This window comes from Podospora pseudocomata, chromosome 6 (assembly GCF_035222375.1).
Source record: "Podospora pseudocomata strain CBS 415.72m chromosome 6, whole genome shotgun sequence".
Lineage (NCBI taxonomy): Eukaryota > Fungi > Ascomycota > Sordariomycetes > Sordariales > Podosporaceae > Podospora > Podospora pseudocomata.
In genome coordinates this window covers 618006-642208 of record NC_085890.1, presented here as the reverse complement: position 1 = coordinate 642208, position 24203 = coordinate 618006, and the positions used below count along the sequence as shown (strand labels likewise).

The 24203-nt window shown below is 52.3% G+C and overlaps 9 protein-coding genes across 9 annotated transcripts; 3 read left to right on the top strand and 6 right to left on the bottom strand.

Moving 5' to 3' along the window:
• Nucleotides 1–246: 246 nt before the first annotated feature.
• Nucleotides 247–633, bottom strand: PMC1_3 (plasma membrane calcium; the record flags this gene model as incomplete). Its single annotated transcript, XM_062892175.1, has 2 exons — nucleotides 247–487; nucleotides 548–633. 2 exons carry the CDS (start codon nucleotides 631–633, stop codon nucleotides 247–249), a joined length of 327 nt encoding a protein of 108 aa, XP_062740252.1.
• A 1864-nt stretch (nucleotides 634–2497) lies between these two features.
• Nucleotides 2498–3513, bottom strand: QC762_604782 (uncharacterized protein; the record flags this gene model as incomplete). The annotated part of the gene is made up of 2 exons (XM_062892174.1): nucleotides 2498–2775; nucleotides 2851–3513. 2 exons carry the CDS (start codon nucleotides 3511–3513, stop codon nucleotides 2719–2721), a joined length of 720 nt encoding a protein of 239 aa, XP_062740251.1. The 3' UTR covers nucleotides 2498–2718.
• A 1133-nt stretch (nucleotides 3514–4646) lies between these two features.
• Nucleotides 4647–5741, bottom strand: QC762_604780 (uncharacterized protein; the record flags this gene model as incomplete). Its single annotated transcript, XM_062892173.1, has 1 exon — nucleotides 4647–5741. One exon carries the CDS (start codon nucleotides 5739–5741, stop codon nucleotides 4647–4649), a length of 1095 nt encoding a protein of 364 aa, XP_062740250.1.
• A 1081-nt stretch (nucleotides 5742–6822) lies between these two features.
• Nucleotides 6823–11644, bottom strand: QC762_604770 (uncharacterized protein). Its single transcript, XM_062892172.1, has 6 exons — nucleotides 11575–11644; nucleotides 10829–11515; nucleotides 10309–10773; nucleotides 10131–10282; nucleotides 9298–10019; nucleotides 6823–9242 (listed from the first exon to the last, which is right to left on the bottom strand). The coding sequence occupies exons 5-6, from the start codon at nucleotides 9760–9762 to the stop codon at nucleotides 7407–7409; spliced, it is 2301 nt and encodes a 766-aa protein (XP_062740249.1). The 5' UTR covers nucleotides 9763–10019; nucleotides 10131–10282; nucleotides 10309–10773; nucleotides 10829–11515; nucleotides 11575–11644; the 3' UTR covers nucleotides 6823–7406.
• A 327-nt stretch (nucleotides 11645–11971) lies between these two features.
• Nucleotides 11972–15826, top strand: QC762_604760 (uncharacterized protein; the record flags this gene model as incomplete). Its single annotated transcript, XM_062892171.1, has 1 exon — nucleotides 11972–15826. The coding sequence occupies one exon, from the start codon at nucleotides 11972–11974 to the stop codon at nucleotides 15824–15826; it is 3855 nt and encodes a 1284-aa protein (XP_062740248.1).
• Nucleotides 15827–16018: 192 nt separating this feature from the next.
• YHM1 (high copy suppressor of abf2) lies at nucleotides 16019–17740 on the bottom strand. Its single transcript, XM_062892170.1, has 5 exons — nucleotides 17439–17740; nucleotides 17337–17374; nucleotides 17204–17245; nucleotides 16718–17143; nucleotides 16019–16656 (listed from the first exon to the last, which is right to left on the bottom strand). Exons 1-5 carry the CDS (start codon nucleotides 17500–17502, stop codon nucleotides 16291–16293), a joined length of 936 nt encoding a protein of 311 aa, XP_062740247.1. The 5' UTR covers nucleotides 17503–17740; the 3' UTR covers nucleotides 16019–16290.
• Nucleotides 17741–17883: 143 nt separating this feature from the next.
• On the bottom strand, nucleotides 17884–20678 carry RPC82 (RNA polymerase III subunit C82). The gene is made up of 3 exons (XM_062892169.1): nucleotides 20192–20678; nucleotides 19259–20119; nucleotides 17884–19201 (listed from the first exon to the last, which is right to left on the bottom strand). Exons 1-3 carry the CDS (start codon nucleotides 20198–20200, stop codon nucleotides 18083–18085), a joined length of 1989 nt encoding a protein of 662 aa, XP_062740246.1. The 5' UTR covers nucleotides 20201–20678; the 3' UTR covers nucleotides 17884–18082.
• Nucleotides 20679–20986: 308 nt separating this feature from the next.
• On the top strand, nucleotides 20987–22567 carry QCR2 (ubiquinol-cytochrome c reductase core subunit 1; the record flags this gene model as incomplete). Its single annotated transcript, XM_062892168.1, has 4 exons — nucleotides 20987–21253; nucleotides 21351–21525; nucleotides 21590–22416; nucleotides 22472–22567. 4 exons carry the CDS (start codon nucleotides 20987–20989, stop codon nucleotides 22565–22567), a joined length of 1365 nt encoding a protein of 454 aa, XP_062740245.1.
• Nucleotides 22568–23121: 554 nt separating this feature from the next.
• On the top strand, nucleotides 23122–24166 carry QC762_604720 (uncharacterized protein). Its single transcript, XM_062892167.1, has 3 exons — nucleotides 23122–23301; nucleotides 23462–23576; nucleotides 23651–24166. Exons 1-3 carry the CDS (start codon nucleotides 23270–23272, stop codon nucleotides 23732–23734), a joined length of 231 nt encoding a protein of 76 aa, XP_062740244.1. The 5' UTR covers nucleotides 23122–23269; the 3' UTR covers nucleotides 23735–24166.
• The last annotated feature ends 37 nt before the right edge of the window (nucleotides 24167–24203 follow it).

Below are 24203 nucleotides of genomic sequence, written 5' to 3'. Positions count from 1 at the left end.
TGTGAATGAAACGTTTATGGTCATTCGTCTGCTCCCATATGCCGTTGCGAATGGTTGTGTCGTGCTGCCGCCGGTTTCCGAGAGAGTCGAAACCCGGCGGTTGAAGGCCGGATGGAGCAGTCCCTTTCACTATCAGACCCTGTGTCCCCGTGGAAGATAACCCATTCTCGGCTTTCCCACCCTGCACATGGAAATTTGATCTCCCCAACCCGTGGGAGTTGGGGATATTGTCGTATGGGACGATCGTCATGCCACGGTGAGAGGGCCCGTTGCCGGGTAGGAGAGTGATGCACCTCCGGAAACCGCGAGACCACCCAACTTGTACAAGACGGATAGGCTTTTGGGGTCGAAAAGCTTGCTAAGTTGACTTGGAGCAAACGTAAATTGATTGTCGTTGACCGGGAGGTCGGTGCTAACCGGGAATTCGGGCTTGTTGGCCTCGTCTGATTTCTCAACATCATCCGAGAGCTTAAGGTTACTCGCGATACTACACACATGTTAGGCCTGTTTATCGGGTGTAAATTTAGGTTTGAAATCTAGGGTTTACCTTTCGTAATCCAACTCAGAAGCTGACAGGTAGTCTCGTCGGCCATATTCCCTGGGGGCCTCCTTCGACTTATTCTGGGAGGTCATCGGTCGCCAGTATTTGGGTAAGATGGTGTACAACCCGAAGAAAGTGAAAGAGTATCCAGGTGGGGAGAGGGTAGATTTTGCTGAAGACTAGGGGAATTGAGGTACAGCAGAACAGATTGAACTCGAACAATTTCGCGAGCATTCACAGTAGGAACAGAAGCGGTCAACTCTCAGAGACCCCTCTTTGCAATGCAGACGAGGCTGTCAGAAAATGGGATGCCGCATCAATGTGCGGGGATCATCTAGGAACCTGCTGTCAAACCTCTTTCTAACCTTCTCTATCTGTGCGCGGTGTTCAACATCAATCGGTTGCTTTAGTTTCGCTTCCCGCCGCTCTCTACGCAACAGGCATTTCGTTCAGAAAACAAAACACCAGCCAACATATTCTTGGACCAGCTGGCACGACTTCAACCATTTTGGGATCCATATTACCCTTTGCGCCAAACTTCACAGGGCAGCTATCATGGAACGAGCTAAATCAGAGGCCACAGTGCCTTTTGATTTGCATGTTTATTGCTTCGTTCGCTGAAAAGTGAGTTTTCTAATTCTGCCGTGTAGGATATCACTTGAAGACGATTTCCCAACACACACAACCTCCCGCCGCCCGTTCTTAAACGACAACAACCAACCTGCAAGCGAAGAACCCCGCGATATTATCGCGGATATGTCTAGCAACAATGCTGGGGAAGCGATGGACATGAATGTTGCGTTGCCGCATGGGATTTCTTCGCATCCATTCAACAACCGTCAGCACAAGGGCGCTACTCCTGTTGACTCTCGTTTCTGTGACTCTGCAGCGGACTATACCTCAGCAGCTCCCAGCATGAAAGTAAAGCTTCCACCTTGGAGACATTGCCCAAGGGCGCCGCTCCATAGCGACATTCCCATTACTTTTTCCAGCTGTCGGGCAGAATGCATCAATCTCGATCCGAGATGCACCACCACAGCACAGATATCTCTGCCCTCATCACCGACTGGAGCACAATGTTCGCAGGAGGACTTTCGGCTTTCGTGATAGTCAACTTTCATCCATCAACAGGTTAGTATCTCAAAGCCTTGCGTGATTGCCTATCGACTAACAACCTGACAGGGCAAGCTCTGGGATCCAGTCCATATCACGAGTGGCTTGCCCAGTCTGCAGTATCAGGCTATCTGCCTCAGGATCTCCAACATCCAAGCTCAGAAGCCCGCATCTCCGCCGTCTTGGTCTACTCATTCACAGGAGTTTATCATCTCGTACAAAAGCCTCGGTGCCGGGCAGACTTCGGCCTTATAGCAATCATCTGCTCGGTATTGACGGGCGTCTGGCTCGGCAAGCGCGCCATGGCTGATGCTCTTGTACTGGGAGCCTTCCCGAGCTTGCTGTACGCCAAGCTCCTCGAGTTAGTCACTGTTCGCCGGCACTCTGAAACAACGGTTGATTATGATGAGGAGGAGAAAGTTTCGGATTAAACTGGAACAAAACAGACGAGACTAGAATCTATGATACAGTCTAGCCCACACGGCTCAGGAATCGGATGGCGTGGGGTGACAGATAGTAGGATAGGTACATGTCGTTGAGGTCTGGATTCCTTTGTTTATGACAGGAGAGCTGAGTATTGATACAAATCAGGCCCAGGAGAAGTTGAAAGAAGGCAAAAAAAAAAAAAAAAAAAATTCAAATATCATCTTAAATGAACAAATTCTTGCTGGGCTACATACATGACCGCGAATCCTGACAAGTAAATACCATTTGCACAAAGGCAGATCTGCCCAAGCTTGTGATCATGATAAGCAACCCTCATTATTATTCTAAGCATCGCGAGGAGCACCAGGATGATATCCTACACACACACCCCACAAGAGGCTTTGGGATCAAGCAAGATTTGGTAATATGCCTTTTGATATTTGTTTCACCAATATTCATACTTTTCTATTACTCTCTGTTTTACTCCACCAACCCCCTTAAACAATGACAAAATGTGTTCCGCTTCTACCACCACATTCCGATCAAACGAAGAAAAGGAAAAAAACCGCTATCCTTCGTCCAGAACCAGCAAAGTTTGGCATCTTCATCCGAGGAGTGGATCCCGTCCCAGCCTATGCTCAGTCAATCGTTTCCGGGTGTTGTAACTGGTACTCGTGTTTACTGGAACTGCATGTCTATTTTAAGCCTATGATCAGTGAAACGAAGCGCCAAGAGGGGAGCCAAACTCTCCGTACCGGCCACTGGCGACACATTTGGCAATATATCACATTACCTCTCGCGCTCGTGGGAATCCAAGTGCACTGGAAGCGAGATTTTTTGCACCAGGCCCGTTTTTGTCCATTGGCCTTGTCGATACATTCACATGTCCGGGCTCCCAGTCCAGGCTGGGCGTTCCACTCTTCTCTCTGCTCACTGCACGATGTAGGCGGGTGACAAGTATCATAAAATATTTCACCATCGTATTCCGACGCGCGGGCGGGCAGGGGGATAGTATTGCATTTGACGTCCTTTTTTGCGCAAAATATTTTTTCATGATCATCCAGGGAACATTCACATGTCTTGTGCCGATCTGCGGGATTCTGACCTTGCTGCCTATTGGTATCAGTGGCCGCCGAGTTATTTGTCTGGGTCGGCTGCCCCCATGGTGCAGGCTGAGTTGCAGAGACCAAGCGATTGCGAGACGCACCGTAACCGTAGGGGTCCCAAGGAGGCGGAAGTATGGGCCGCACAGGATTGATATAATAGTCGGCGAAATTTGGTGAAGAACTCGGATGCCTCATGATGTCGTTCGGATCTACCGCCAGATTCGGGTAGCAAGTACTCCAATCGGAGTATTGATCCCCGCTGCCGCGATCCAGGCACCACGGGATACCGTTGGAATCGATCCCATCCACTTTGATTTTCTGATCCATGCGTCACTCAAGACTGGTGCCGGAAAAGGATATGGGCACAGGAGAAGCTTACCTGGCAGTAGCGACAGTTGCTCCAACAATTTACCTCTGGGGGAGGAATGCAATCACACCATTGACTTTCTCCAGTCGGGCTTTGGATTAGCGATGCACGGGCACGCCAATTCATGTTTGCGGCGGTTGAATATCGACTATTGAAGTGCTGATGGAGGATGCTGTTGTTGGTGATTTGTTAGTGAACTGGTTACATATCCGGCCATCCTGCAAAAGACGACTCAACCAGCTGCCCTCCCGTCCAACTTTGCTTTGGCCATGCCACCTGTAACTTTCTGGCTCGGATGGAAGGAATCACTAGTGCAACCGGGCAGTCCCGCCAGTAGTTCCATCAGACCTTGCCGGAAGCTCACTTGAGCACAGTGTGTCCTCCTGTCAAGATCACCTTCCATACCCTTCCCCAAAGCAACAACCCCATCCCCGGGGACTTCAACCCCCCGAACCCCACAACAGCAGCGTCATATGGTTGTGGTAATCTTTGGTGTGGCTGAATGGAGGCGTAACTAAAACATGGTCGTCTGAGTGTGCTCAACTGGCTATGTAGAACACGAGCAGATGGCGTAAACGCCTATCGCGCAACGCCATATAACACCAACTCACAATAACCAGCCCAACAAACAACCAGCCCAACAGAGCGAGCGGGTGGGTAGGCAGGTGGCACATGGAACCTTCCCATCCACCTCAAACACCACACACCGGCCAACCTACACCCCCATCGTTCCCCCCTCCCTAAGAAAAAAAGCATAAATCCCATCCCCAAGCCATCTCAACAAAGCACAAGCCACACAGATGTAATCACTACTTCTGGCGAGCTACTAAGAAAACATGTCAAGAAAATAAGCAGAATATATCAGTCAACAGGTATCATAGAAACCGCCCCTTTCTAGTTTCCTCTCCTCAGGTCTTGTTGTTACCCTCATGATTCCATTAAATCACCGCTGCCGCCCACACACATACACACATACACACACAACCCGCCATAAACCCCAACCCACTGTCTAAGATGACTTTCCCAAAGAAGAAAACACGCATGTTAAACACAACCACTGAATTCAACCCCAACCCAAAAGTAAAAACATCATCTAACTCCTAGGCGCCAACAACCCCCCCTGCCTCTCCCCCACAACCCTCCGATCCAACCTCTTCACCACCGCCCCCAGCACCGTCTTCAAAATCCCCTCGGCACTCAACACCCTCCCCCCCCCATCCGCCCAACTGCCCCTCTGATCGAAGCTCACAGTATCAACCATATCCCTCACCCCCCTCAACCCATCATCCAACTCCCTCAGCGCCTTCCCCGCCTCCCCATCATCCCCAACCTGAAAAAACTGTATCCCGACCTGGTGACTCGGCGCCTCAACCTCGTCCAGCTTCCTCGCCAGGTTGACAATCACCCCCTCCGGGTCATCGCTCGCCGCCCCGTCCGTAATCACAATCACATTCACCGGCTTAATCCCCGTGTTATCCGGGTCCACACCCCTCTTCACCATCTCGACATATCTCTTGACATATGGACCGAGAATGTTCCTGATTCTTGAACCGGTGGGTGTCCATCCTGTGGGGTGCACGTCGCTAAACAGCTGGTTGATCGACTGCGCTGTTTTCCTCCCTATAAACCCTGTGGAGGGGTGCGCGGGGTTTTTGGAGTTGAGGAAGTAGACGTCTACCCCGTCGCTGTCGTGGGCGGTGCAAATAGGTGCGATGGCTTGCAGGGCTGATTTGGTTTCTTTCCACCTGTTTTGGGAGGACATTGAGCCTGAGTCGTCAATCAGAAAGATGGTGTCGAACATGGAGAGGAAGGCATAAGGGTCTTCCGGGGTGGAGAGGATGGACGTTGCTGAGGGAGAGGGGGAGGGGGTCCGGTGTTGGGGGTTGGTGGTGGGTTTGTCGATGGAGATTGATGGGTTGGGCTGGGGGGGCTGGGCCGTGTAGGGGGGTGGTGCTTCTGACAACGGGGCTCCGGCTGCCATGTCGTTTGCCGTCACTGTCGCCGCGCTGGTGAAGAAGGGGTTGCACATCTTGTTTGGGTTTGGTGAGGGTGAGCGGGAGGATCTCTTGACTATGTCTTTGAGAGAGCCGAAGAAGCTTCTTTTGGTGTCACTGGTGTTGGACCTGATAGAAGAGGCTGCTGAGGATGCTCGAGAGCGGCCGCGGGGTTCTGGTTGTAAAGAGGCCATTTCTACTCCAAAGTCTGAACCCGAAAAGGATATTGCTGGCAGAAGGCTGGCAAGTGGGGTGTTTTCTGCTCAATGATGAAAGCAGGTGGTGTTTATCTGTCTGTTGCTCTGCAGGCAGTTGCGGTCAGCTGTTAGTTTCAGGGTCTTTGTGAAGACTTCGGATGAATTGCCGGATAACCCCTCTTGTGATAGATACATGGAGTTCTAACCAACTATATGTAAACCCCGCATCTGGATCACAAGTGGGTTCAGGTGTGAGCATTTGGGAATTTCCCCTCGTTGGATGCCTTGCCTATTGATGCTTCGAACATTACCATTGGCCCGAGGCTGTACCCCAAGGGAATAGACAGGCGCAGCAGACCCCAGCCTCAATTTGTGGAGCCGGCAGGGGCTGTATATAAGTGTTACGATTTGGGTGTGACCTGCACCAAAGCCTTAACAACTTCACAAGCGTGACCACAACTGCGGCGCAGTCAATTCGGCCTTATGCGGCAAATGTATTTCATGATGAACTTAAGGGATAGCACCTATGCATGTCATTGATGGTTCCGGTGTGCCGGGTTAGCCGCTAGTCCTGAGGCTCTTAGGTAGGTTATTATCATGTCTTGTCCATATCGGTGGCTAATGGAAGGCGATGCGCCCAATTCCAGTTGGGGGCGCATTTTATCACTTTGCCATCGACATACACCAGGTTCAATGGTCCCGATACTGACACTCAGGCAGAATAAGCCGCCTCTGCGTTGAACTTGCAACACCTCAACACCACAACATCAACTGCCTGATACCTATCTTGAACCTGATGACAAGCTCGCCTCATCTGACTCACTCGACAACTCATAACAAAGAAGGCGGACATCACGCTCACCCATCACAAGGAACCACAAGATACTACCAAGTACATACTAAACACTGCTATGAAAAGCCTCTACCGCCTGCCCATAAAAGCGCAGACCGACCCATCTATCCATCTCTATCCATCTCTATCCATCTTCCCCATTTATCCATCTGTCCATCCATCCAATCACCCGAAAAGAAAGCCAGGAAACCAACCCCAACTCCCTCCCGTCACCCTCCCTTAAGTGGATCGATGTATGTGTGGATGAGTAATGTGTGGTGATCCTTTCTCTCCATCTTGTGGAATCGAAATTGGTCGCCAGTGAAATCGCCTTCTCTTGCGAATTTGCAAGGTGCAAGGGAAAAAATGTTGCACAGGAGTTGCAGGTTCTGGTTGTTGAGTGAGGAATGCTGTGGCTGAGCCTCGAACCCTCTTCTTGAACAAGAACTTGCTGGTGTGCATGCTGAGAAAAAGGAAAACTTGTGGATAAAAATGTTGCGAGTACGTTGTCGGCGGAAAAGCATCTTTTTCCACTCTTGTTAGGTGGTGAGTTTTTTTTGGTGCCTCGTCCAAACGGACAGGGCGTTTTGGAGTTTGCCAATGCAAAGGACAATACCAAAGTGTATTGCCCAAGGGGAGCAAGGCAGACCTTGGGCTCTCGAAAAAAAGCCACCTGAGATGCTGAAGGGATGCCAAAATAAAAGGGAAATTAGAGGTTGATGGTCTGTGATCAAGCGCTGCCAGTGCAAAGATTGAACGAGATGGCGCATGAACTGCTGGAACCAAAAGTGATAGATACACATGGTGGAAACAATAGTGATGAGATCAACCTAGGGCATGACCAAAACTTTGGCCTTCACAATCTGCGAGGCCCGGATGGTAAGATTCTCATCGCTGCGCATCGTGACGATGGGCGTGATCGAGAGCTTGACCCTGTAGTTTCGGAGAGCCATATCCCCCGGCTTCAGAAGAGTCTCAACCGCCATATGGACGTCGTCTGAATATTTGGCACCCGTGTCGTTGAAGACGTAGTGGAACGTGCGTTTCGCCTTGAGCAGCTTAGACGACAACTCCCAGGCGGCCTGCGTGACGGTAAACAAGTCGTGCAAGATGGCCTCTTGGTTGGCCTTGGCCAGCTTGATGAAAGGCGCGATCATCTTCCTCAGAATCTGGTTGTGCTCGATGACCTTGCGATTCTTGAAGTTTGGTCCTTGCTTGTTTGCCTCAATTTCGGCGACAAGCTCGGCCAAACGTTTGCTGGCTGTATCGCGCTCTGAGAGCTTCTTGCTGCACTCCAAGACTTGACCAAGGCTCTCCATCTCTTCATCAACAGCCTTGCTGAATCCAGTCCAGCCGTCGGTGGTGAAGATCAGGTTGACAATGTGCTGCAGCATGAGGCGAAGTAGGTAGTAGGGGCGCGTAGTGGTCTCGCACAAGAGAGACAAAGCATAGCCTTGGCCTTCCTCCGGCCTCCCGGGGTTGATGACCGTGCACATGTAGTTGTACAAGCTCGGTATCTTGGTCTGGATGCTGGCGTGAACAATCTGGGGATTGACCTGAAGACGCTTGAAATGCGAGTTGCAGAATCCAAGCATCAGGCTATAGAAATCCTCAAATTCTCTGGCCCATGTCGTTTCATCAGTCTGCTTGAACGCGGCAGGACTCTCCAGGTCCGAGAAGGTAGCATACGGTGAAGCAGGATTGCGTTCAGACGGACTGCCAGATAAATCGGCCCTGATGACTGAGGCCCGCGGAGTGGAGCGACGCCAGTTATCGGCAGTAGTGGCCTTACTGTTCAGGATTCTGTTTGCAGAAGCTGTGCTGCCAGATGTAATCTGCTTGAGATGAGAGTTCTGCAAAGACTGGGGTCCGTTAGGTATCGTGGAGGTCCCGCCATGCGGAGTCCGAATCAGCTGCGAGTCCTTGGGAGACAAGCCAGACGGCAGTTGGCTGTAGGACTGGAAAGATCGGAGGCCTTGATCATGATGCGGACCATGCCGGGGGCCCGGACGGAGGCTCACTTGGGAGACATGGTGTGACAATGGGCGAGACTGGCCCATTCCAAGCATCGACGACTGCTTGATGATGTTTCGGGCAGCATCGCGCTCTTTTTCGTCGGTGTGAACCTGCATCCAGAGATTGCGTTTGCCTTCAACCTGCTCACGCAGGTAACCGTTCTCCATGTCTAGCTTTTCGAGCTTCTCGCGAAGAAACTGGATCATCTCCGAGTCTCTGGCATTCTTACTCTTGTAGGTCGCAATAACCTGATCAAGAGTAAGGCGCTCCTCCTCCAGCTCCTTGACCCTCTGCTGGGCCGTCTGGACTTCCAACCTGTTGTCGGTCAAGACTTGCTTTAGCTCTTCCTTGGCGAACTTGTACTCCTCGACGATGCTCTCGTGCTCTTTCTTGAACCGCTGAAGGTCCTCTTGAGTCTTGCGACCTTCATCTCCACACGACTCAGCAAGGGCAATAAGTCGAAGAAGCTCCAGGCCGACCTTGTCACCCTCATCCATCATCTGAGAAACGGAGTTGATGAGGCCCTGGATGTCGTAGTCTAGTTGCTTCAAAAACTCGTCAGAGATACCCGCAGTATCTTGCAACATGTGCAGGCCTTCACGAAGTCCCCAGATGCGGCGCAAGACCAAACGACACTGCTTTCGCATTTCCTAGCAGGAGGTTAGTGCCAAGCCACAGAACTGAAGGGGGAGCAAATAAACAAACCTTGTGATCATGATGGATCTCGTCATCCTCGAAATTCTTCGACACCTTGGCAGCAGCCCCGCGGAAGATCTGGCTCGTGGTCTTGACGACCTGTTGGGGCGGAGCCAAAGAAAGTCGATCGAACTGATCGACGATGGGAGCATCAGTGGTTGCGGCGCTCTTCTTGGGTCTGCCATTGTAGACCAAGGATTCACGACTGGAGGAACCCCCGGCCAAGGTCGACGAAGGTGTCGTTAACACTTTGGTGGCGGGGGTTGGGTTGCCGTTCTTCTCGGCATGCTCAACCTTTTCAGCGAGCTTCTTCTCCGCTGCCTTCTTCTTGGCCATCTCTGAGCCGATGGGCGAGGGCTTGGTGGGTTGGAGGGAGGGGGAGGGGGGGTAGAGCGGCGCACCGCCGCCGTGGGAGTGGCTGAAGCCGGGGTGACCGCCGGCTTCCGACTCGGAGTCGGAGTTCATATAAGCCATATCTATGGCTTTAATCTTTTCTGGAGGCGGAAAAGCAGTCTGTGGTGGGAGCACGTGGATATTTCGAGAATTGTGGTGGGTGAAAAAAAAAAGGCAGAGGGAACAGAAAAGTTCGCAGGGCCCCAAGTAGTGTAGGAGAAAATTCCGCAAGATTCCAAAGTCGCAAAGCTCAGCCAAAATACAGGGTGCCTGCAGATAGGGATGGATGGCAGAACAGCAGCTGCTAACCCGGCTTACTTTGGGTTTGTGTGCGAGAACTGGGCGAGGGTTAGCACTTGGTCTTCCGCCCACAGTGGCGACCTGAGGTTTCGCTCCCCAAATTGAACGATTGCAAGCGCTTTGTGTGATGAGGGCTTGGATGAGCTTACCCTCAGATGGGACTTCTCAGCGCGGTAGTGCGGTCCTGATACTGGCTATTGATGCTGATTAGTCGGCTGTTGATATTGCTTGGTCGTCGATGATAAGCTGATAGGGGGCTAGGCGTCAAGGTCCTGGTGTCTGTCCAGGGGTATGTCCCTCGGTGCCTGTCTTTGGTGTCTGTCTTTGGTGTCTGTCTTTGGTGTCTGTCTTTGGTGTCTGGTTCCAGGAGTCTGTCTCCAGGTATTTCTCTTGCGCGACTCTCTATCGATGTCTGTGTGTGCAGGTTCTGATTCGATATTGCAGTGTAAAGCGATTTAAGGTCAGCAAACAGCCGATTTGTTTGTTGTGGTGTAGAATGTATGGTGTATCCCAAACTTCGGAAGCCAAGCAGGAATCCAACGACCTAACGATGATGGTAGTAAGATGAGAGCCAAGGGAAGAGTCCAAGATCAAGTGTAGATAGTTTTTAGGGTGAAAATCTGTCAGAGGAGCCAAGTCTGGGGCAGGATATTGTGGGCACAGATCACAACACCGTGGACAGTGCCTTCACCCCCTCAAGCACGGTATCAGCACGGTTCTGACCAACCACCGTCTCGGAAACGGCAAGTCAAGTGAATATCTGCCCCTTATCAGCGAGGCCTCTGAGCCGTTCTATCTCATGATCAGCCTAAACTTTGAAAGCCATCGGGGAAGATACGCAAGGTACCTTTAGATCGCAGGAATGAGACAACTCTATGTCCACTTCCAAGCAAAAGCCTATCGTAAGTCTGGCCAGGATAAACCAACACTATCGCCCACTCTTGCTTTTGGAATTGGAGTTGATAGATAATAAAGGTGAACCATAAAGAGCCTGTATGGCAGATAGCCTTTTGTTCGTACATCTTTACGCAAAGCCAGGTGCAACACATGGTTTGTCGTGGTATATCCCATCAATGGGCATTCCACGTTGCCTCAAACTGGGCTTAGTTGTCAGAACGAGACATGCCCACTGCCAGGATGTACATGCATCAACGGAATGGTGACTGGGACACATCTACAAGATCTGGCATTCCATCAAGGCTTTCTATCATACAGGACAGGAGAAAGACACGGGCAAACCTGCGTATATGAATTTGACAATTCAATATCATGTAAGGACGCTAGAAAGAATCGGATCCAAAATGATGACAGGCACACTTTCAACTCAGAGCTCTAAGCTATATCAAGGAAACACCAGCAGAGCAGTGGCGACACTGTAGCCAGCTCTTTACGGTCGTGAAGTTTGTGACTGTTGATTAAGCATGGCAAGACTAGCAACATCAATGGGATGTAGGGAACAAGGATTGAATCGAGGCATCGATAAGAATTGACACCCAGTTGTCTAAGCCCACATGAATGAGGGAGCGGCCGACGGCTTTGTGATATGTTGAGAATGTATGGTTCAACAAATAATTCAATGATTGGATTGCTTACAAGGTATCGCAAATAGACAAGATGTCTTGGTAGCCCATTGATGGATGCCTTTGTCTTTGCTGGCTCGTGCAAGGTCGTCTGGAGTGGAGAGCTTCTGGCCAATGACAGCCAACCAGTTAAGGGGAGGTTATAATCATGTGACTTCGCGACCGCGTGTAATTAATGCAGACGCGTTTGTAACGCACGTCCCCCACTCCCCCGATTTTGGGGGCCTATTTTGGGGCCCCGGCAACAGCGCCATTGTCAACAACAGCTTCAATTCCCAACACCCTAACCCGCCACGAATTGCACCCCGACCACATACACCCCCCTCCCCAGCGACATCGGCACGTATAATCTCAACCTAAACCTCACCCATGTTGCATCGCAAGATCATCATTACCCGGCGCCACCCAAAATGACCAATGGTTGGGTACAGGGCAACCAGGAGTGTAGGTATCTCCAGCCCGACCACTTTGGCGATCAGGACGTCTATTGCGAAGCCACCCACGAGCCCGAAGATGTCTTGTACATTGGCTCCGACGACGACGAGTACGAAAGCCCGGCCGAACGACGGCAACGAATAGAGGCACAAGGACGCCGCTATCTCCAAGGGAAGCGCCTTCACTTGATTTCAGCCTCACTTTCTGGCCCCTTCACGAAGGCTTCTGGATGGACCAACCCCTGGCGATCAAAATCAGTCGTGCGCAAATCTTCAAAGAGGAAGCGCCCAACCACTGCGAAGAAACATGCGACTAAACCTCAACCGCCGCCTGTCCCTTACGAGTCCTCTGAATTGTCGAGCGCCCGAAGCAACATTGTACAGCTTGATGATGCGCCAACGCAAGATGCCGACGATGAAAGCCTTATCAGGGTGCAGGACTGGAGAGATCGGGTTCTTGCCGAGATACCTGTCAATGCGACACCTACCAATTATTATCCGTCTCAAACCGAGCCCGCCAGCACGCCCTCGAAAGTGCCTACGCCGGAGATCCTTAACGATGACGCATCCAGTGAGCTGTCGCCTCCGCCCGAGTCCCCCTTGATTGTCACGCCTATACGCCAAAAGAAGACCGTTGGGTTGAAGGATTCGAGTGTCCAAGAGGAGGAGTTGCCACCGCAACCAGAGCTTCACACACCAGGGGCAGGGCAGGCAATGCTTTTACCGGTCATTGATCTTTCGCCACACGCCATCAGACTATTCGAGGAGACTTACTTATCTCGGGAATCAAGCAAAGCTTCTCCGTTCAGGCAGCCGCTCCAAGGGAGCCCTCTCAAAAACTGTACGCCAGCTCCAACATTACTTGTCCAACCGCCCCTCGAGGAGCCTTCCACAACCAGGACACCCGCCGATGTTGGTTCAGCGGTGACAACAACAACTGAAAGACTGCCAGGCAGCACTCAAACAGATGGCAGCTTTCGGTTTCGCAAGACGCGCCAGAAGCAACGAGATCTACCGCTTCGCAAGCGCAGTAGACTTTCCAGCGTCTTACCGAGCAATGATGACTCGAGTGAAAAGCGAAATCAACCAAACCACGCATCATCGGAAATTCGAACGGTGGAACCTGGAACAGTTGACATTGCACGGGAGGACCAAAATCCATCGGAGCCTACATCACCAACTTCTTCTAACAATGACGGAGTGGTTAACCTGCCAGAGCCTGAGCCTCGAATCGTCACTCAAGAAGTTCAACCTGAGACCCATGTCGAACGCTCAAAGCAATGCGCAGCGGACAGTCCTCCTAGTAGGGCTTCGCAAATCGACGGTGTTACCCTGGTCCCTCTATCTTTTGCCGAGGAAGACCGCGAGGATGTCAGCATGGGCAATGTTACGTGTGAGAAGGAGAATGCGTCGGTACCACAGGATATCGCGGCCAGTCTTCGTTTTCCCAAACGTCTGTTGTGGCCCAAACCTGGCACTAACGCCACGAACCAGAGTTCACAGTTAACTGTACCCCTTGACTCAGCACCCGCGCCAACGCTCCTTAGGGCGAAGAAGCCTAAGGTGCCTGAATCTGAGCAGGCTGCAGCGGCGGAACAACATGTTGCAGAGATGTTGGCGACGGCCAATGCTGGTATGATGGCAGACGATACAATTGATGATGATGTGGTCAAGAGTGGTCCTGAAGAAAATGAAGAAGATGAAGAGACAGCGGAAGCTAGCGAGACTGAGAAGGTTACAGTTCTGAACATGGCGTTGAAGCCTGAACCAGAAGAATATGCACCACAACCGCCTAGACAACCAATAATGTTGGTGTCGGCGTTACTTGATCCAGAAGTCTTTGAACCCAAGATTCCAGAGCCAGGAGTACCAGAACCCCAAGTTTCTGAACCGGCGGTGTTGGCACCGACACCAGCACTACAGCCGAAGCTAGCGCTAGAATCGGAAGTAGTCTCTGCACCAACGCCAGATCCCATACCCGAACCAAGGACCATCACTTCCCCTGGCTCCTTGGTCCCCGCAGTCAACGGCCTGATGGCAGAAATTGCCCATCGGGCTTCACAGGGACTCAACGCCATCCGAAGGGCTTTGGACCCAGGTGCAGAATCGAGCGGAGCTACAGACAGCGTTGCTATAACGTTGGGCGCTGAGGCTGTCACCGTTAAGGAAGAGCCAATCCACGCAGCGCCTTGTTCTAGCCTATCTGACGAAACTGCATCGTCACCTTCATCTGGCATTGCAACCCCAGAAATGGCACTGGATCACGCTAAGGAAGCCTCGGGGAAAGCCAGAGACGAACCAAATTCACCAGCTACAGTTGCAAAAGAGGCGCCCGGGATTGATGCTGCGAGTGAGGTAGAAGAAATGGACATTGACACCGAAACGGTGGTCAAACCCGAGGTGGCACAGGAAGTGACGGAGACTGCTCATGAAAGGGAGCCTACTTCCATCTCATCACATCGGTCTTCTTCTCCGGTATCAGTTGAGCAAAGCCCCTGGGCAACTGATACAGTATCACTACCACTGGCTATCAATATTGAGACGCCAGTTCCCGGCAGAATTGTTGCCCTCACAGTTCCGGATTCTTGTCAACTACCAGTATCTCAAAGTCCTTGGGCGAGAGGCGATTCTCAACTCCAGGTGATAATTCCACCAGCTCCCGAAATCCGCTCTTTTGTTCCATTCTCTTCTCCTGCCAACAGCGCCGTCCTACAAAGACCCGAGACACCACCACCTCAAATTTTTCCTTCAGATACCAACAACTCCCAAGCGTCAATAGCCCAGCTATCAACCCCCGAATCCAACAAACCCGCCCAGCGAACCCCTGAGAATACCAACAGTTTCGGCCTCTCTACCAAGTCCTTCAGGGATTTCATGACCCCCTCCCCTCAACCAGCCAAAAGAAGGAAGATATCCGGGATGTCCTCAGCGAGGAACAACACAGGTCCTATAAGCAGCACCCAACTCCTTTTCCAAGCCGCCACCGCCAACCCCTGGTCTCCAGGTCTGCTGTCTAGCAGCCGGAGACCGACACCTAATACAATAAAACCCAAGTCCTTGCTCCGACAAACACTGTCAACCACCACCACCCCGTCGATGTCACGAAAAAGGAAACGCGTCACCTTTGCGCCTTTACCGGGCGAAACTTCCTCTGCATTAGACCTAGCATCATCCCCCTACTTCTCAGCTGAATACCCCTCCACCACTCCCTCCGGCACACCCATCACCCCAATAGTCTCTTCCCCCCACCCCAAAACGCGACCCTCCTCTCCACCACCATCAACCTTGTCATCTGACCTCCCGATAGCGGAAACGGAGAAATTTTCCAAGCACTTTGCAAAGGTGGCTACCAAACGCCTCGGCCACACGACCTTTGCCAACCCGGTTGCTAAACTTCGAGACACACAGAAGAGGTTGTTGCCGAGTGAGAGCCAGCAGGGGTGTGACAGTCCGGGGGTGGAGGCCATGGCGGAGAGGTTTGTTTTTTTTGCGGACTCACACAACAACTCGGGGAGAACTGCTGGGGTTGAAGGGGGGGAGGAGGAGGAGGAGGAGGAGGTGTTGCTGCAGTCACAGCTTGATTCCCAGCTTGGGATAGTCATTGAAGATGAGGAGGAGGTAGTGGAAGGGGAGTCACAGGATGTGGTGAATGATGTGCTGCAGAATCTGGATGATTTCCTTGGTGTGGGAGGGGGGTTGTGGGATGTTGATTCTGCGGTGAGGGATATGGCAAGGGAACAGAGGCACGAAGAAGAAGGAAGAAGGATGCAGGAGGAGGAGGAGGAGATGAGGAGGTTGGAGATGGGGTTGGGAGGGAGTGTTTGGGAATGAGACCCAATTTTGAATTTTGGAGAGGAAGAGAGAGAGGTATTCATAAGCGTGGGAGGGGGAGTTGCTTTGCTGAGAGGAAATAGATACCCCCCGTAGGAAGTTCATGTTATTTGAAAGTATCTTAGTTACCATCTTGTGTAAATTGTTCAACGGCATGTGAAATTTGAGACCTTTGTCAATATCCCACGATGATTATACGGAGAGTTATTTTCATCTTTTTTTGATCAAAGAGGAGTTATATAAAAAGCTCAGCCAAAAAAAAGCCAAAAAAAATCCCCGGTGTGTCTTTCTACCCTTTTTTTGCTCGCTTGCTTTGCCTTTTCCATTTTTCCACTCCCCTTTTCCTCCGTGTGTATCAACGCCTGCCAAAAGATCCGCCATTGGTATCTTCCCATTCATATCATACACTCATATGGTTCCCCCCGCCCTCTTTCTATCTTTCCCTTTCCCATTATTCCATCTCCTTACTTCCTCTCAACCTCGACCTTCCTCCCCGCAAAAGCCGCATCAAAAGCAGGGATCAACGTCTGCGCAAGCCAGAACGAAAACACCAGCTTGGGACCGGTCATGAGCAGCTTGGGCACGAGACCCTTGAAGAAGGCGCCGGCGCCCTCGTTCTTGGCCATGTTGGTCAGGATGCGAAAGCCAGACTCGGGGTTGTCAAAGTTGCGGTTCTGGATGCGGGTCTTGATGACATCGAGGGGGGCCGAAACGACAAGAGACGCAGAAGCGCCGGCGATGGAGGCGATGAAGTTCTGGAACCACGACGCCTTGTTGTAGTCGTTGAGGCCAAAGAGAAATTCCTTCGCAAAGGCGGAACCACCAAAGAGCTATGTGATATCTCGTTAGTCATGTTCCATCAGGAGGGGGAAAAGAGAACAGAATGCTTACAGCAAACGACCCAGGGGCGTTTCTCGCAGCAGTCCACCCCCACCCTCTGTAAAGCCCAAAACCCTCATCCTTCACAATCTTGAGCACACCCCTCCCCCTGAACGCCTCAGGGTTGGTCTGCCTCTTGATCTTGAGCACATCCAACGGCAAGAGCACAATCTCGCCAATACCAATCAAGCTACCAGCAGTCGAGTGCATAATCGCCTTGCCAGTCTTCTTGCCAAACGCGTTCTCGAAATCCTTGCCATAATGCGCACCAAGGTAATCCCTCGCCACGGGCTGACCACCGTACTTGTACACACGCTGAAGAACCTTGTACCCAGCAGCATACCCCAGCCCAGGGAACAGGGAGACGAACTTGCGGCCGGCGGAGGCGTTGGCCTTGTCCTTGAAGATGACGGTGTTGAGCTTGGCGACGGACGAGACCTTTTCTTTGGGGTCAGCAATCATTCTCAACACGATGGGTAAGAAAGACGGAAAAAGTACCTTGCCCTCGTTGGACATCAATCTTTTCGCGATTGTGTCAACCTAATTCGTATAATGATCCCTCTCGTTAGCCCACCACCCCCAATAACCCCACCATCAATCCTCGAGAATCGCGAACTCATAATAAACGCACAGGATGGAAGATAGCCAACTCGGCAATACCGGCAGATCCTAATTCACAAATCAATTGATCAGTTTACTACTCCCATAACCTCTCTCTTGCAGTCAAACATACCGGAACCCAACAACCTCGCCAGGTTGGACTCCTTCTCTCTGCCACCAGCCGCAATGGGAGACATATTGATTTAGGTGTGGGGTGGTGGATGGAGGGGTATAGAAATTATTGTATAACTGCTGTAGAAAGAAGCAAGCAGCGGCAGCAATGGCAGAAGAAAAAGCAGACAACCGGCCGGAGATCTATTGACAACGAACTACTAGAGGGAAAAAAAAGAAGCAGCTCTCCGAAGCGTATCCGCGATGACGGCGCTCCGATAGGTTTTCGTCCCGCTTCTTGAAAAATTTCTGGCGGGTCCCAGCTCTGGTCCCCAGCGACTCGCGAGTCCCTGGCGCATCGACCCATGTGCCTTGCGTTAGCTCCGACAGCGGTGCCCAGACTCGTCTTGTCCCATCTTATCGTTATCTTATCGGCAATTCCCACTTCACTTGTCCTCAAGTCAAGGATATATATAAATGTTTTTATTATCTTTATCATAACAAGACTCGCAGCTCTATAATTGGCTGTGTGTAAAAAGACATGTCCTGCCAATGCCAGTATCATTTCCAGGAATTTTACCCCTTGCGCCGCCCATGTAAATGAGTTAGAACCTGGTATCGCACAAAGCTCCATCGAATGATATGTGTTGCTCTTCCATCCCCCGATTAGTAGTCCCGCAGCACGGCGACCAGGTCGTCCACACGCTGAATCTGACCAAGTAACATCCGCTCGAGCTTCAAAAACTGAGTGAGCTTCTCCTTATGGATCTTGCGCAATTTGTCGTCCTCTTGACCCTTGACGTCGCTTCGCTTGATCAGGGACAAGACGTGCTGGTCCTTCTCCCGAAGCGTATCGAGCACTTGGAGGGAGTGGATCATCGTCTTGTACGAAACGTCGAGAATTCGCTCAAGCGCCATGGTGCCGTCGAAATACCAGAGGAAGAATGACTTCTTCACGTCTGCCTTGGCCTCCCTGGGCACTTCTTGTGTCTGAACGAAACCGTACTTGTGCATCTCTGCCAGCTTTTTCGACATGTCGGCTTTTCGCATGAGAGCTACGCTCATAATCGCCTTCTCGTCCAGCTTGCCCTTGGCCCGCAGCATGCGCACTAGTCGAACACCCTCGCGGCCTACCGTATTCTCAATGGTCGCATCGATTTCGGCCTGTCGTAAGGCCGCCATCAACGGTACAAAGTCGACCGTCCATTCTTCCGCTCCACAATGCCGCAAAAAGCCCTGCGTGCTTTCTGATAGAAGCAACAAGTGTTGCCGGAGCTGAGTTCGGCGGTCCACCCGTTTGGCCGTCCCATTGACGCCGTTCGTCACATGGGTCCCATTCACCCCGTTAACACCATTTGTCGCGGGCTTGACATCCTCCCCTTCATCATCATCATCGGAGCTAGCATTGGCGTCAGCTTCGGCTTGGACGTCAATGAAGAACTTCTTCCTCGGCGGCAGTTCTGCAATCTTCTCGGCGGCTGTGACCGAGATCTTGTCGGCATCCACTTGGCCGAGCCCCACAGAAAGATCAAGGCTGGTTTTCAGAACGTCCAGAAGCTGTGATGTCGTGACCACAACAGGCGCAGGTTTCTCTTCATCCTTCTCATAACGATCGGTGATTGGGTCGTCGCGGCAGCGAGAGATGTCCTTGCTAAGAAGGTTCAAAAGCGAGGCATACACCCAAGAAGTCGTCTGTCCAAAGGCCTCCTCAGCATAGTGCATGAGGCGACGATTCCGTAGCTCCACAAGGCACTTTTCGTAGTTGATACACATCACTTGTTGTGGCTAAAACAAAGTCAGCAACACTCTTTGGTCACCAACCTAACCACGAGAGTCACTCACATCGATACCAAGGTCCATCTCTCCATCAGGCGTACCATTGGCCGAAGCGGCACCGTCGAACAGCTTGCGTCGCTTTGCAGACAAGCCATTCTGCTCCAGTTTCCGCTTCAGGGATCTCGATTCGCTTCGGTTTTTGCGCAACGCCTCAGCCACCTTGTCCTTGTACTCGGCTTTGGCCTTGTTTCCTTTGACTTCGCCGCCAGGGTATGTCTTTTGGATGTCGGATTCGATGGTCGCCAACAGGTCTTCGGGACTCTCGAAGCTTGTCTTGTGAACTCCAATAAGTAGCTCGGCCTCAACCAGCTTGTAGATGATCTTGTTCAGGTCGGCGATGCTGCTGATCAAGGGGTCCGATTTGCTGGATTGGGGGGTTGGCTTGGGCTTGGGTTCGCCGTTCACTTCATGCGACTCTACGCCATTGCCGAATGGATCCTCCTCTGCCTTGAGCTTCTCCTTGATTCTGTTCATCCTGTCGATTCGATTCTGGTACGCATCCACAAGATCGCCGACTCGTGTTAAGCCGGTCAGAATGATGGTTTGCATCACATCCTTGGCAGCCGCTCCATGGGTCTCCTCGACCATCTGAAGGATTTTCCCCGTACGCGCGAGGTTGTAGGCATGTTCAACATTGGCCTCATAGAAATAGTGGGGTGACCCGGCATCGAGATGGTATTGCAGCAAATTATGCTGCAAAAGAAGGGCGAGACCGTGACGGAGCTGGCGCGCGTTCATGCCGGTGTCACCAGCGAGCTGTTGGATCGTGCTTCTGCCTCGCATGAGAAGCGATGCGTAGATCCTCGAGGGCAGCTCGCCATAGATCTCGTCGATGGTCAGAGTGCAAAACTCTGCGAGAGGCGCGGTCTGACAATGACATTGTTAGTTCATGGAGGTCGTCGCTTTGAGGTTTGAATGACATCGCGGGGCTGTACTCACCACCAACATGATGGCGGGATGGTGCGCGCGATGTATCGTATATATCAGGATGAAATGTTGGTGATTAGTTTGTAATGGCTTCTAGAGATCCTCTCACTATCTCTAGAGCTGGCCACATATACTACCGGAAAGTCATTGAAGGCCCTCGACCTCGAACAAGGTGCAGCGTGGAAGGGAAAATGGCTTGGGTGGTGGGGGACTCGGGCTTGATGGAGAAAGTTCAATGACAATTTTTGAGCAGCTGCCAGCCGCAGTCGCAGAGTCACGACCGAACGGCAAATTTGGCGCGGCCTTCGCGGGGCAGCTCCAGATTCTAAAACGGGCCAATCACAGCCTGCGCTTCCTTGCTTACAACGCTGAGCTCAGGTGCAGAGGCTGCTAAAGAGACTGGATTCGAGAAATGGTGCAATGCATGCAAATGTTGGCTTGTGACGGCCAGATCGGGTGGACAGATGAACAGAGCAGTAGAATAGAGATCCGAATATCGAAAATTCCCAGTAATACCTTTTTAAGCGTTTTCCACCCTCAGGGCAACGTTTAATTTCATATCATCCAAACCCCACGACGTCAACATCGCAAGCCCAAACAGACCCCTCAGGGAAGGCTGCACTGTGGGTTTACGCCCCAAAAGTACACAGCGACCGGGTGCCACGGTCTCGGCACAGCCAATTTTTCCGTCATACCGGGAGACGCCCAGGGAATTTTCGGAACTAGCTGTTGGTATCACAGCTCCCTTCACGAAGCTGCGGCGAACCTCTATCAGTGTCAATTGACGACAACCCCTCCCTCCCAACCATGATCTGCAGATCGGCTCTGTCGAGAGGCAGCAAGCTGGCCCTCGGGCGCCAGGGAGCCCGCGGTTTCGCTGCTGCTGCCTCACCCAAGGCCTCGTACGAGCCCACTACCATCGCCGGCGTCAAGGTTGCTTCCCGAGACGACAATGGCCCGACCACCCGCCTCGCCGTCGTCGCAAAGGCCGGCACCCGATACGAGCCCCTCCCCGGACTGACGGTTGGACTGGAGGAGTTTGCCTACAAGGCAGGTTGGCCCCTTCTATTTTTTTTGTTATTTTGGACGAGACAAGTGGTGTGGTGGTGGCCATGGGGCGCGATTCAGCAAGGCAGGGACATCGATGAGCTAATTTGTATTGGGCCCCCAGAACACCAACAAGCGCTCTGCTCTCCGCATCACCCGTGAGGCCGAGCTCCTCGGCGGTCAATTGACTGCTTACCACACCCGCGAAGCCCTTGTGCTGCAAGCCAGCTTCCTCCGCGAGGACCTCCCCTACTTCACCGAGCTCCTTGCCGAGGTCGTCTCGCAGACGCGGTACACCAGTGCGTTATAATATAGACTTTTTTGGTTGGACTAGGGAACAGCTTTGTTGACACGGTTGAACAGCTCACGAGTTCCACGAGGAGGTCAAGGATATCATTCACCAGAAGCAGGCCAAGGTGGACGCCTCCGCCGTTGCCCTCGATGCCGCCCACGCCGTCGCTTTCCACTCTGGCCTCGGTGCCCCTCTCTATCCCACCCCAAGCACACCCATCGACTCGTACCTGAACGAGCAGGCCGTTGCCGACTTCGCCGCCGCTGCCTACTCCAAGTCCAACATCGCCGTTGTCTCCGACGGTGCCAGCGAGCACGGCCTCCAGAAGTGGATCGAGCCCTTCTTCAAGACCGTCCCGGCCCAGGGCTCCGGCTCCCTCAACAACGTCGCCTCCAAGTACCACGGTGGTGAGCAGCGCATCTCCGCCGTCGGCCAGAACTCGGTTGTTATCGCTTTCCCCGGCGCCTCCCTCGGTGCCAGCAGCCCCGAGACTGCCGTCCTTGCCGGTCTCCTCGGCGGCGAGTCCACCATCAAGTGGTCTCCCGGCTTCTCCCTCCTGTCCCAGGCTGCCGCCCCCGGTGCCCAGGCCAAGGCCACCAACTACGCCTACTCTGATGCTGGTCTCCTCGCCATCCAAATCAACGGCCAGTCCGCGGCCGTCAAGAAGACTGCCGAGGCTGCCGTCAAGGCGCTCAAGGGCGTTGCTGAGAGCGGTGTCTCCCAGGAGGTTTTGGTCAAGGCTATTGCCAAGGCCAAGTTCACTCTCCTTTCCGGCAGCGAGGTTGGCGGTGTTGGCATCGTCCACGCCGGTGCCAACCTGATCCACGGCGGCTCTCCCCTCAAGGTTGCCGAGACTCTCAAGGCTTTCGAGTCTGTTACCGGTGACAAGCTCAAGGCTGTAGGTTTTCCTCTCATAAATCTGGTTTTGGATGTATTGCTAACTCTTTTCACAGGCTGCCAAGGCTCTCCTCGAGGGCAAGGCTTCGGTGGCGTCGGTTGGTGACCTCCACGTGCTCCCCTTCGCTGAGGACCTCGGCCTTCAGGTATAAACGGGAACGGCGGTGTTGCAGAAATTTGACATCCGGGGATCACAAAAACGGAACTGGAAAAGAGAATCTGTATAACAGTCCTTCGGTGTTTGCCGTTTGGTAGACTTGCGGCATTGGTACCCTTTTGTGCATATAGTGACCACTAGACTTAAAACCCACTTTCCTACCTTGTTCTCTGACCTACGAATCAAGCTGGGGAGGCTGGGGAAGAGTATACATTGGAGTGAGGGGGGTGAGGTTAGAGAGATGTGTGATGAGAAAGAGAGAAGCCCTGTACTGTTAACATACCCGTCTGAGAGATGGGAGAGAAAGAAAAGAAAGGAGGGGCACTTGAGAGGGGTGGTTGAAATTTTTGGTTTAAAACTGAAGCTTCCGTGAATATGTTTCTTGTGTATATGACTTGTGAACATGGTATATACGATGCCTCCCTTTTACGACAGACAACTCATTCATTGTGCTGTGTGGTTGTAGTGATGAGATGATGTAAAAGGCCATCACGTGACCCGGAGCTCGGGTAGGGGGAGGGGCGGGTGGCGGAGCTTCTCGGTTTGCACCCGACGAACCAGCTTGGTTGATTGCTTGTTGGAGCTTTTCAGGTCCATTAATCCGCTCGCCTGTACCTTCTCGACAACCCATTCCGCATCCACGCCGACCGACTGATTACTTTACTTTCTCGACGTCGCAACGTAACAAATCGCCAAGATGACCTTTGCGTGGAAAGCCGCTGGCCTTACGTGAGTCGTTTTTTTTTTGTGATCAACTGGGGAGGGACGGTGGGGGAGGGAGCTGGAGGGGGGATGTGGACGACAACGACCGAGATTGGGGGATTGGAGATGGAATTGGATTGGGAAGGGAGAAAGGGAACAGATTTGTGCTGACTGGGGCAACAAACAGCTACAACCGCTACCTGACCGTTGCCTCCCGGGTTGTGCGTCGCAGCTTGAAGGAGGAGAAGAGACTTGCTGCTGAGCGCAGAGGTGTTTCTGAGATTAGGTTTGCGAAGTGGTCGGTGAGTACACACACACATCTTGAGGAGTTGAAACGAGAGGGATTGGATAGCTGATTGGTACTGGGGGAGGACAGAACGGAAAGCAGGGCGAGCTTAAAAACCTTGAGCAGGCTAACGCTGCGGCTGCTGTTGAGAGTGCTGCTCAGGGTGGCCAGTAAATTCCCGACATTGAAATGGCTTGAAAGGAGTCGGTGTAGGGGGGTTGGAATCGCCGAATGGGATGGAGCGCAACACTCGACACACTACGGCAATGGTATAGACGGGGTTTGGGGAGGTGCTGTGTGCGGTTCTTTTAGGAGCGAGAGATGGGAAGCACTGCGCTGCCTGACCGGTTGGAGCCTTGTATCATAGTTGGGTGAAGGGGGGAATGCAAAAATACCTGGACCTATGAAGCTATCAAGGTGGTGGATGGAAGGTTGATGTTACTGTTGTTGTTTGGTGTGATGTTACAAGCACCAATCCCAAGAAGCTCATTCTTCAGCAGACTACAAGAGAATTTCTTAGATTGTATGTACTCTGCAATTCAGAGGGTATCGTTCCATTACCTATGTGAAACTTATATGGAAGTCCGGGCATCCGCAGCAGATAGCAAACCCAGTTCCATGGGAGAGAGGGGTGGTCAAGCGC